General features: G+C 41.4%; 1 protein-coding gene across 1 annotated transcript in view; it reads left to right on the forward strand.

Moving 5' to 3' along the window:
- Nucleotides 1–13,047, forward strand: part of KIF5C (kinesin family member 5C) — a 151,715-nt gene that overhangs the window by 97,798 nt on the left and 40,870 nt on the right. The window contains exons 12-15 of the mRNA XM_090279608.1: nt 913–1,088; nt 7,985–8,053; nt 9,708–9,914; nt 12,215–12,361. Of these exons, the coding sequence (XP_090135734.1) occupies nt 913–1,088; nt 7,985–8,053; nt 9,708–9,914; nt 12,215–12,361 (599 nt within the window). The remainder of the gene's footprint in view (nt 1–912; nt 1,089–7,984; nt 8,054–9,707; nt 9,915–12,214; nt 12,362–13,047) is intronic.

Raw genomic sequence — 13,047 nt, forward strand, 5'->3', positions numbered from 1 at the left:
ACATTGTGATGGGGAAAGTATGTTAGGCTTTGGTTTGCTTTCCAATAAGATATTCAAGAGACTCAGTTGGACCACATGGCTTTCATAGACTCCTTTCTGTGCAGCCTGTCCTTGCAAGGTGCTTGTCTTGTTGGGGACAGCCATTGGCCAGCTTGAGAACTTGCATCTTTTCCCTCAGTTTGCCTGGTCAGACTTTGTAATGCTTCTTTCGAAAGCCCAGGAACACCATTCTGCAAACTGAGAAGTGGTATGCAAAGTCTCTGCATGATACTCTAGATTGGCTGCTTTTTCTTTGCCGGGACAGGCTGACATCACAGGCGGTTATTCTATTTGAACTCTCCAGCACAGCCAATTAATTCTGACTCCCTGCAGGAGAGGGGGTGATCGTGAACCGAGTGTTCGTGCGCTGTCAGTCAGATTCCCGGCTCCAAGGCTACCTGGCTTCCCGCTTGGGATTCAGAGAGCTCGAATTCAGAGGATTTGGGCCCTACAGTGTTCTATTAAACAATGGCAGATTTGTTCCTTGGTGTGGCTGTTTCTATTAATGAAATGGTAACCTAATTAATTGGTAATTAGGATGCCTCAGAGGTCTGTTTTCCTTTGAATCAGTCACTAGAGAGAATATGATTCTAGTAAAGCCTCAGCATATTCCTCAAAAGGAAAGTGTATGCAGAAAAAATTCTGAGTTTTGCTGCGTTAGATTAGCTAAGAGTTTGTGTGGTTGACGGAAGCAGTTTTGGTCAATTAACTATGGCCTTTCTTATCAAATACAACACAAACCGTAACTCTACAACAGCTCTTTATTGTGTCCTCTATGTCTTTTTCATGGGAGCAACTATTTTTGGAACTCTTTCTGGAGGCTTACATGCTGAATTTCTTCAATCCCCAACTCCTTTTGGCTGTGTTTTCTAGGAGAAGCTGTGCCTGAGGACGAACAGGTCAGTGCTAAGGACCAGAAGACCCTGGAGCCCTGTGATAACACCCCCATCATCGACAATATTGCTCCTGTTGTCACCGGCATCTCTGCAGAGGAGAAGGAGAAGTATGACGAGGAGTTCTCCAGTCTCTACAGACTGCTGGACGATAAGGTCTGTAGCCAGAGATTATAGTCCTCACTCTGGTGTATAGAGACTAACATGGCAGGTCCCAGAACTATTGGCCAGAAGCAGCTTCGAGCCCTTTGCTACTGATGCAGGGCTGCAGACTGATGCTTGTGTCTGCCTTCCTAATGTTTACCCTAGCTCTTGACTGGGCAGAGTCCTTGATTGGGCAGTGAGGGAACTTGACTCATGTGGAATGGAACTTTCACAGAAATGGGATTGGAAGAGTGGAGTAGCAGAGTATTGGCCTGGGTAGACAGATAGTCTTCACGCCTAGAAATTGAACTGGGGCTGATCACTGCATGTAGTGGAGTCTAGGGGTGTAAGTGTATATGCTTTTTGTTCAATGCTCTCTTCTTTTCTCCTTGGGGCCTATTTCTCACCTCTGTGCAACTCCAATAGAAGTCCCAGATAGACAGCCAAGGGTCGGGGCTCCCAAAACTCAAGTGTGTGCTTTAACCATGTAGTTCTAAGGTCCTGGGATGAGGGAGCCCTGGTGGTGGTGTGTGGTCTGATGGCATCTGCCTTATTGGTAAGGATGTTTTCTGGGTCATGCTCTTGAATGAAGTAGTTTGAACATGCTGGTTAGGGATGTCTGTGTTTATGGCAAACTTTTGGGACTAAATAGTCATGTCAATGCACAAGCCAGAACAGAGGAAAAGAGACATTGGAGAACATTGAGTATCATTCATCCCCGTTGGAGGTCAGGTTAGGAATCCCAGAAGCACAGGAAATTAAATTGAAGTTTAACGTGATCTTGGCATGGTGCCCTTGGAATATTCTAAAACCTTTTCACTTCATTTCATCAAGGTTGCTGATATTTTTAGTCTGATTTAATCTTTTTTGCTGTGCTTCAGCTCAGAGTACTCAGGGACACCTCTGACTTGGATGAAACAGCTTTATAATGTTAACGTTGCCATTAATCTTCCTGGCCTCTCTTCTGAGAAAAGCTCAGAGTCTGGTATCACCTTTACAAGGGAAATGGGACTGGTTGCCTTAAGGAAGCTTGTTCTGCTTTGAGTTTGTGACCCTGGGAGTTTGCATTATAATCACAGTGTTAAACTGCGGTCATCCTACCCTTTTGGTGACATATTTAATAAGCTGTTCATATTGGTGAGAGCTGGGTTAATTGTCCTTTAGGCACCTGACTTACTGTTACCCTTCCATTTCTACCCAGGTATTTTATATAAAACCTTTAAGTAAAAGGAGAGGAAGGAGATCAATAATAAGTTACTAGTATAGGCAATTTCTTGATTTCTCCAAAGAAATGCTACTGTTTAAACATATTGTGATTTTTTTCTCATTTTAGGATTTTTGGTTTCATTTTTAATAATCCTCAAAGAATCTTAGGTGAGGGATGATAACTTGATTCTATAGTCTTTTCTCTATGAATAGACACCCACCATGGTTGGAATTGGGATCATTTACCTTTACGGCATGAGGTGTTTTCATTGATTTGAAAAAGACTTCAGAGTCTTTAATCCAGTTGACGAAAGGAAACAATGAGGACCGAGTTCTCAGTGATGCAATGCCATGGCTTCAGGGTATCCAACTGGTAGCTGGCAGAGCTGACCCCAGAGTCTCTGCCTCCTAATGACCAGCCTGGGACATTTTCTGTCATATCATTCATTTCCCTTTAGTTGATGCCTTGAAAACCCTATAAGTACATATTTTGAGGTTAGCATTTGTGGTCCATCACAGGGTGATGCTGAGAGATCTGGGAAAGGACTGAGCCCAAAGCCTCAGCCTTAAATTGTCACCAAGTCTAGTAGTTTGACCTCAGGAACTCTCCCCGTGGACTGCCTTGTCAGCTGTCATTCCTGTTTGTCCCTCTCTTAAGGATTCTAGATGATGTACTTCTCATACATTTCATGATGTAGGTGGTTTGATGTTTTTGAGAATACATGACTTGGAACATGGTACCTTCACAGATTATTAAGTGGTAGAACTAAAAGTATCTAAGTCTGGATGAGAAAGTAGTCTGGGTTGTTTACACTATTTACCGAAGTTTACATCACCTGTAGGTGGCAGAGCTGCGATGAGGTTACACAGCTTCTTACTCCTAGTCCTGTGCTCCTCCCATTTTGACCACAACCTTTAAATGACGAACGTGTCAGCCCTAATGAACAAACCTATGCAGAATGTGGTGGGAGAAAAGCTACATAGTCTCCTCCCAGCTGCCCCCTCTGTCCCTCTGTGCTGTCTTCTAGGGGTCTAAGGACAGGTACTCTCCCAAGACAGTGCTGTATGATGGACAATCATGCACTTTAGAGTCAGATCTGTAACTTAAAATGCTGCAACCTGTGCTGATGGCCTACCCTACTGAAGACGTTCTTCTCATCTGCAACACAGGGCTCACATCTGTTACTGCAAAAGTTTGCAACAGAGATGAAAAGCTTCTAATGCCTAGCTGATGCTCAATAAATATTACTTTCTCTCTTCTCCCTTTTTGTGTGCTTAAGGGAGAAGCCACATTGTATGTGGTATCAGGTGGCCTGAAAGCAGAATGATAAGATGAACAAACTAGTGTTGGTACAGTTTCTCTTATTCCCTGTCACCCTCCAATACCTCTGTGCTATTGGAGATAGTGTACAAGACAGAATTAAATGTAAGTAGAAATATAAGTTGAACCTTATTTCACTGATTATCATTGCAACAAAAGCGTCTTTATAATTAAAGGTGACCACTGACCTGTTGAGACTTCCTTCACCTATTTCATGGATAAGAAAATTCAAGTACAAGAATATTTTCTGTAAAGGGCTTTAAAATCTGTTATGCACGGACTAGATCTTAGTGGCATCAGAATGAGCACGTGTAAACATGGTGTACGAGATGCACTTGAATAATAGATATAGACGACACAGCACATCTTATTCTGAAAGGTTTTTGAAAATACTTTAAAAAATCACAATAGATTATGCTCCTTCCTTAGAGCAAGTGCCTTAATAAAGGGTAAAAGTAGTTTGGGAACTGTCTCTGGTACAGTGGTTTATGTCCTTATAATGTAATTCCTGTTCTTCATCCCTTTCAGATGGTGTAGGGGCCCTTGGTTTCTCACTGCGCCTCAAAATCATTGCATCATCCCACTGGAAGCCTGTCAGGGAGGAAGCCTGTGTCTTCAGGCTTTGAAATGAACACAGAATAAGAACAAAGTGCTGGTTCCGTTTGTCTTCTCTTGTGATTTATATCACTTGTAAGCTGTTGCTTGTATGTCCCAGGGGAAGATGGCAACTCCTGATGTTAAACTCCTTGAGTCTTTTATGTTAAGTTGTTTAATATTTATGTGCTGAGGAACATAACACAAAATTGTTCCTAGTACCCGACATTCTAAGTTTACAAAGTAGAAGAGAAAATAAGTCCTACAAAATAGTCTCCTAGTTGTGGATATACCATTTTTGGTGGTTTCACTTTGGTGTAATTTCCCTAATACTCCTGCCAGATGTCTGATTTGGGGAGGAAGGTCATGAGTATTTTGTGAACCATTAAAGAAATATCAATGTACAAAGTTCACTAGAAAAAGGACTTTCTTTCTTTTTCAAGCATATTTTATTGATTATGTTGTTACAGTAGTCTGAATTTTTTCCCCTTTGCTCCCCTCTGCCCAGTACCCACCTTCCCTCCAGGAATCCCACCCCCCTTGGTTCACGTCCATGGGTCGAGCATATAAGTTCTTTGGCTTCACCCTTTCCTATATTATTCTTAACTTCCTCCTGTCTATTTTGTATCAACCAATTATGCGTCTTAGTCCCTGCACCATTTCCCCATTTCTCCCCCTTCCCCCTCCCAGCTGATAACCCTCCAAATGATCCCCATACCTATTATTCTGTTCCTATTCTGGTTTGCTTAGTTGGATTTTGTTTTTGTTTTTTAGATTCAGTTGTTGGTAGCTGTGAGTTTGTTGTCATTTTAATGTTCATAGTTTATAACTTTTTTTTTCTTAAGTAAGCCCCTTTGACATTTCATATAATAATGGCTTGGTGATGATGAACTCCTTTAGCTTTACCTTGTCTTGGAAGCACTTTATCTACCCTTCCTTTCTAAATGATAGCTTTGCTGGATAGAGTAATCTTGGTTGTAAGTCCTTGCTTTTCATCACCTTAAATATTTCTTGCCCATCCCTTCTTGCCTGCAAAGTTTCTTTTGAGAAATCAGCTGATAGTCTTATAGGCACCCCTTTGTAGGTAACTCTCTGTTTTTCTCTTGCTGCTTTTAAGATTCTCCCTTTATCTTGAACCTTTGGCATTTTAATTATGATGTGTCTTGGTATAGTCCTCCTTGGGTCTAACTTGTTTGGGACTCTGTGCTTCCTGGACTTGTGTGTCTATTTCCTTTGCCAAACTTGTGAAGTTTTCTTTCATTATTTTTTCACTTAAGCTTTCAATTTCTTGCTCTTCCTCTTCTCTTTCTGGCATCCCCATGATTCGAATGTTGGTACGTTTAAAGTTGTCCCAGAGGTTCCTAAGCCTCACCTCATTTTTTCAATTCTTGTTTCTTTATTCTGTACCGGTTGACTTTTTTTTCCCCTTGGTTTCCTTCCCTTCGCCATTGATTTTGTGTGGATTTTCCTTTGTTTAATTTGGCATAGCCTTCACTTCTTCCCTTATGCGCCTGCCATACTTAAGGATATTTATCAAGTCTGTGAGCATCTTTATCACCAGTGTTTTGAACTCTGTGTCTGTTAGGTTGGTTATCTCCTTGTCGCTTAGTTCTCCCACTGGAACCTTGATCTGTTCCCCCTTTTGGGCCATACTTCTCTGTCTCATCTTGACAGGCTCCTGCATTTGTTTGCCTCTGTGTCTTAGGTAGAGTTGTTGCACCTGTTACGTTGTAAGGGGCGGAGCCTCGGATATTGGTCAGTACAGGGAGACGCATTTCACCATGTTGTGGTGCTGTATGTGGGGGAGGAGTCAAAGAGGGAACAATGCCACTTGCTCAGCACTCACCCCTTTTCCAGGAACTCTTCCTATTTCCCTATGGGACCAGCGCCCCTCTAGTTATTGCCCCAGCTGTGGTTCCCAGAATGGATGGGTCTGCGAATGTTCTAGGACTGTGGGGTCCCTTTAAATAAGTGGACTCTTCTGAGAGACCAGCAGTTTCTTCATCTGCCCCTACCCCTACTGGTTTGCACAGTCAAAAGCAATGAGGCTTTATTTTCCCTGGTGCTGGAACCATGAGCTGTGTGGTCTTGTTTGGTGCTGGAAGTGCTCCCCAGGTGTCCCTCCTCACTTTTTAAAATGCGTGATTGTCCTTTCCGCGGGCCTGCCGCTGCCACCGCTGCTCCCACCACCACACCTCATCCTCTCTGCCCTGGCTCTGCCCCTCCTACCTGTCTGGATGAGTATTTCTTCTTTATATCTTTGTTTGCTGGACTTCCATGCTGCTCGATTTTCTGGAACTTCAGGTTGTCTCTCATTTTGAGGTAGTTATATTCCTTCTTAATTGTGGAGGGTGATGCAGTGTGTCTGTTTAAGCCTCCATCTTGGCTGGAAGTGAAAAAGGATTTTCTTAAGGAGAGAATTAAGTCCAAAAGATGAGCCACGCAAGGAAAAGGAGGTACAGATCCTGTAATACTGATTTTAGAATTTTCTTGCTCCATGGATAGCATTAGTTGTGACACTGGTTAATCTTATTTAAATGTATACATAGACATGACAGATAGTCTGGAGAATATCCCGGGGAAACTGAGGTATTGCCAATAAGGTTTGCCTATAGGCCCTTGAATTTAGCCCTCACCTCAACTCTAGAAACTGTGGAAAGCACACTTCAGGTTTTTCCCTTCCTCCCTCCTTTCCTTCCTTCTTTTGTGGGCTGCTGATGAAATCACCCAGGCAGCACCTGGCACAAAGAGAGGGGACCCCATAATACTGAACTGAATGTGACTCTGCTTGGTGTTTAGATCCAGGAAGTGTCATCAAATAGTATTTTCTGCTGTTTGTGAGGGAGAGAAGGACATGTGAAGCCAAGTTATTCTCACAGGCTGTGCTTCAGATGTGCATCTGAACTCACGAGGGTATTTACTGTGAACACTGAGCCTCATGCAGTTGAGTGTCGTCTGCCTACTGCTTTGCCCACATGGGGTGGCTGTGTCTAGGGAGAGGCAGAGATGCTTCTAAGGACAGCGAGAGGCTGGCGTCCCTGGCTTTGTGGCAGCAACACCTAGCGTCAGAAAATGAGAGTGAGAAGAATTTGTCTGTGGGTGTCAATGACAGGCCGGAGAGTAAGAATTAACGTTGCTACACCCCTAGCTTCCTTGGGGTGCTTTTGTTTGTTTGTTTGTTTGTTTGTTTTTTGTTTTCTTTCAGACTGGTAAGAAAATGAACTCCCAATCAAGAGGGAGTTCGGCTCATGCCAGAGATTAATTCTGTAGTAAGTGTTTTTCCAATCTCAGTAAGAGGTTTGAAGTAGAAATTACTGGTCTCTCTTATATATCATGTGTCAACATTTCTGGTCACTGATGTGTTTGACAAGATTTGAGATATGAATATATTACAGTGCAGATGGTTCGAAATTCACTGCCTTATTTTAAGAGCTAAGAATTCATTGTTAACATCTTTGAATTGGGAGAGAGATCTCCGAAGTCCCTTTCAGTTCCAGAGCCCTGGATCTCTGATTTCTGGAAGAGCAGGGATTGAGTTGAATGTATAGGATATTATATTTGCCAGAGTGCCCAGATGTTTCATCTGCTGACAAAGGTGGGTGTGAGATATTTTAACCAAATCAAGATCCAAGAACCAATTTTCTTATGTGGGGAAGCATCATACCACACCCTTCCTTTTACTAGGAAGCTCACAGCTGGCATCCTGGTATCCAACAGTCTTGGGAAACCAGGATATCAAAAATGACATAACTGACCAAAAAGAATTAAACATGATGTTTCATTTCAGGATGATGAAATTAACCAGCAGAGCCAGCTGGCCGAAAAGCTAAAGCAGCAGATGTTGGATCAGGATGAGGTAAAGTTTGTAATAATTTTTTTTTACAAAGTTTTTTTATTACTTTTAGTTATTGATGCTTGTCCCAGAAATTTAATTTGCAAGTAATGTTTTCAAAATCGCTGAATCATGTAGAAATTTCCTGATAGATTTCTTTTCAATGCCTATTAAAAGATGATTTTGCCTGAGTTTAGAAAATGTCTGACGTTGTAGAGCCTTGGTATTTTGAGGGTGAGTAGCTGGTTGCTACACTTAGTGTTTGAAGGGAAGAGACAGAGGAGCTCGGTAGTTGGGCAGGGATGGGTCTACTTCCTTGTACCCAGTGCTCAGCACTCCTGTTTCCTGCCATGTTAGCCTTTTTCAGCTTCGCACATCAGCCAGCTCAGGTATTTGATATACACCATGTTCTTGTGCTATCTTGTAGGAAAACAAACAAACGAAAATTAGAAGGTAGAGGAAGGGAAAGCAGAAAGGAAAGTGGTCCAAATGCTGCGTTCATATATATGTGATCCAATAAAAAGGAGGCAAATTGCTTTCCATCTCCCTGATGACATTCAATTCTCCCATAAGTGTCTTTATTGCATTGTGTTTTGCCAAGTATTTTACAGACAGGAACCTAAGCAAAGAAAAGACAGACAATCTATCAAACATATTTTTTCTCTTGTGCCATAGGGTGCTTTCTGCTTTGTTGCTAAAATGCTATGGATTGGATCATGCGATGCAATTATAGCAGGTGGCTTGGGTTCGTGTCCCCACTCCCAGCCCTCCCATACCCATAGACATAACTTTAAAGAACCATTTCCTTCCTTTTCCTCTTTGTTCTTCTTCATCTCTCTGGCACAGGAATTAATGCTCACTGCCCAATACCTCCCTTGGCAATGTGTGTGCCTTTGCAGTGAGATGCACCGTATTTAATTGGTTTGCCTCTTTATTAGGGCCGAAGCTTCCATTTGCTTAGTGTTTCCTGCCCTCTCCTTCCCATTCTAGTCCTTTGAGTTTCTAACTTCGTACAGTTGCCTGTGACAAACTTTCGTTTTTGTTACAGTTAAAAAAAAAGGCTTTAATATAAACTTTTCTTTTTCTTTGGTATCAAGGCAATATCTGTTCATTACAGGAAAGTCAGAAAACACAATAGGAACCAAGATAATGAAAGCATCTCCATGCCCAGTCATTCACTTTGAGATCTTGTTAATATTGGCGGTGCATGCTTCCGTGCATCCATGACGAATAGTAAGGAAAATTGATGACTGCTCTTTTATTCTGTTTTGGTTGATTCTGAAAGTGACCAGTTTACAATGTGAAATAATGATAACATTAAAAATCCATGTAAGTATTTTTATTGTCTTCAGAAATCATTCACCCCCATACTTTGTTAAACATGTGGAAGAGCCAGCCAGCTATGAAATGTGGTGATTTTTTATGTATAATCAATTATTTGAGTTAAGCCTATGCAGTTTTAAATTAAAAAGAAGAAAGAAAAGAATGAAGAAGAAACAGATTTTTGAAATATTTTATTTTTAAATTTAGCATCTGGATATACGGTAGGGTTTCTAGTCATCCTGAGCTTTTCCAATTTGTTTTCTTGTATCTGTTTTGTTAAATTACTTTGGATAGAGAATAGAACACAAACATTCAAACATTCGATTCACAAGTTCCATGCCATCTCACTTCCCAGCTTTTAGCTTCCACAAGAAGAGACTATGAGAAGATCCAAGAGGAGCTGACTCGTCTCCAGATTGAAAACGAGGCAGCCAAAGATGAGGTGAAAGAAGTTCTCCAGGCCCTGGAGGAGCTGGCTGTCAATTACGACCAGAAGTCACAGGAAGTGGAGGACAAGACCAGGGCCAATGAGCAGCTGACAGATGAGCTGGCCCAGAAAACGGTTGGAGCATTTATGTTTAGGGGGCGGGAGCATTTGCATCCCAGCTGCCATTTCTGAGCTCATGTCCATGCTTGTTGACAGACTGTATCTAGGAAGGCAGTTGGCTGAATGGCTTTTCAGTGTTGGACTTAAATGCATTCTCTGAAATCTTCCAATAATTGAAATATTTTATGTAAGGGACTTTCGTCCACTTATCCTACAACTGCATAGCACAATGGTTTTATATTCAGGGGATTTAACACATTAGCTGGTTGCCTTATAGAATAGTCAAGGGAGTATAGACTTGGGAGCCAGCAAAATCCTAGTTCAAATTTTGACTTTACAACTATTAGGCCTTAGTTGAAACATTTAAACATCTTGAGAATTTGTTCCCTTATTTGAAAAAGTGGTGACAATAACATGCTTCTTTCAGTGAGTGAGAATTAGTGACGATCTACATAAAGCGTTTAGCATAGACCTGTGCATTTGCGACAGTATTAATGAATAAATCTCAAATTGTTTTATCAGCTGGCGGGAGTGGGTGACCATGGAAGGCAGTGTATTCAATGCTTGTGTTTAAACCCTTCTGAATGAAATCCAGGCCTCCCCCCAACACTACCCCCGACCGCCACCGCCCACAGCTGCTCGTACTAGCCCAGGACTGAGCTGCCATGGTTTGTTCGTTGTCCGGTTTTTAAACTAGTGCTTCAGTCTCATGTTTTCTAATTTTTAGATTCCCCAATGAAAGATGCTGCAGGTTCTGCACAGTGAGCTCATGGCATCAGGGCCAGTGAGCATTTGGCAAAGTGGCTGGTAGTGGCTGTGTCCATTTTGTCCTTTTCTGCTTGGAAAAATGGGTGGTGGAAAGCTGAATGGCTGTACCTGGCTGCCCTTGGCACCTTGGCCCAGTGGTCTGGTATCATGGGATTGTGCCCGGACTGCTTTGTGGAAAACGTCCAGTTCTCCCGGGCAAGGAGAAGTAGCAGATGGTACAGGAAAGCCTAAACTGCTGACCAGAGAGCTGATGGAAAAGGCTCCTCACTCCATACATTCAGTTGTATGAAGAAAGAGTTTTTAAATAGCTTCCCGAGATGGGAACTACTGGTCGTGTGGATTTTAAAAACAAAATGAAATAAGCAGTGGTAATGCCAAAACAAAAACAGAAACAAGACAGAAATGTAGGCTGAAAGTCACTTAGGGAAGAAGGAGACTTCAATTTTCTCTGCTTATTATTTTCTACAGGGTTCCCTAACTAGTCTTTGGTATTTGCTTCTTAAACAATAAAACATTTTCCACAACACAATTCTTCTTTTCTGTCAAACCAAAGTACTACTGGACTTGTTTAGTCAGATATTAAAAAGTGCTCTAGTGAAATAGCTGCACACAGAAGAACTGCATAGATATCTTTGCATTAACCTCCATAGCTTTGTCATTCAGGGGAATTATTTTTTTGTTGCTGGCTGAGCTGATACCAAGACACCAGAAGATCACTGTTCTTTTTTTTTTTTTTCACTGTGTGGTTGCCTCTCACTTGTGCCCTGCAACTGGGGACCTGACTGGGAATCGAACCTCGAACCAGCGACACTTGGCTCACAGGCTGATGCTCAATCCACTGAGCCACAGCAGGAAGATGGCTGTTCTTTTGATGTTGAGACTTTTAGTTTAAAATATATAACTTTTGGTAACATACATGAGAAGTGGGAAAAATACGGGTTATTAATGTTTGGCAATAAAATGGAGTTTCTGCTATATATTAAGAAGCCCGATCTTGTTGATCTTGATACATTTTGAAAAGAGATGAAGAGTGTTCAATTTAGCTTCACTGTGAAGATTAAAATTTTTCTAAGTTGTTTTCTAAACTCATTAACGTCCCTTTGGGCCTTCCAGACTAAAGTCAGATGGGAATTTGGAAGTGGTCCAGGGAGCAGGTTTGTTTGAAAGTGGAGGTGGGGGTGCCTGCAGGTATGTGTAGACCCTTGAGAATGTGAACTGATGCAGAACATCTGGTTGGTAGGAAGATGTGATTACATGTTATAAACCTAAGGGCTCCTTTTGTGCTTTATTTATTTTTAATAACTTATTTCACTAACCTGGAAATTGTCATCTGATAAGTAGACATAACATATCAGGCCAAGACAAATTCCTCTTCTCATCAAAGAATGCAGTGTTATACGACAGTTTGACTTAAAAGGACCCTTATATTGAAATCACATGAAATGGTAACAGAACTCCATCTTACATATGTTGTTATTCATTGCAGTGCTGAGTGTATGAAATCGATGGGCAATTCTTTTAATTTGTTGTGGAAATATATTTTTCAGACGACATTGACAACCACACAGAGAGAGCTGAGCCAGCTTCAAGAGCTTAGCAACCACCAGAAAAAGAGAGCTACCGAGATCCTGAATTTGCTGTTGAAGGATCTGGGGGAGATAGGTGGAATTATTGGCACCAATGATGTGAAGACTGTAAGTTAGCCCCTCTTTATTCTGCCTACCTGCCTTACAATGGCACGGTCCTATGCAAGTGGGGTCTGTGCTTTATTCTCTTAAGTATCCGATGCTTTACACTGTGCTTTGCATCTGCCATGTGCTTTGTAATATCAAGTAAGAATGATCAAAGGGCTGATTGAATGACTAGTGAATAATTTTGGGGTAAGGAAGAGGAGAAAAAAAATTTACCTTTAAATATAAGAAATGGCTTCAAATCTTGGTTGACATTATGTAAACTGATTTATTCCTCAAACTTATATACCAATGTCACAGAAATTTGGAATTAGATAAGTTAACCAATAGTTCTAGTCTCAGAATTATGTTTCTCCTTTTCTATGAGAACCCAACAGAGTGAAAATTTCCCATTAATCAGCATGAAGTAGGAAAGCTTTTAGATGAAAGTAATAGGACTCTTAAGAGTGGCTTAAAAAACAAAGCCACATTTAATTATTGACAGTGTGAGAAGTCTAGAATCTTCCTATTCAGGTTGTGATTTGTGTCATCTGGGAATTTAATTGGGAATATAGACTCTTTCAGGCCCACCTCAACCCTACATAATCAGAATCTGCATTTTAACAAGAGTCCGCAGGCCATTCTTTTGCTTATTAGAATTTTAGAAGCAAGTTTTGGTTTGGTGCATTGTTTCAACAGTGTCAAGGATC

Source organism: Furipterus horrens, unplaced genomic scaffold, assembly GCF_987537825.1.
Source record: "Furipterus horrens unplaced genomic scaffold, mFurHor1.1.pri manual_scaffold_1, whole genome shotgun sequence".
NCBI lineage: Eukaryota > Metazoa > Chordata > Mammalia > Chiroptera > Furipteridae > Furipterus > Furipterus horrens.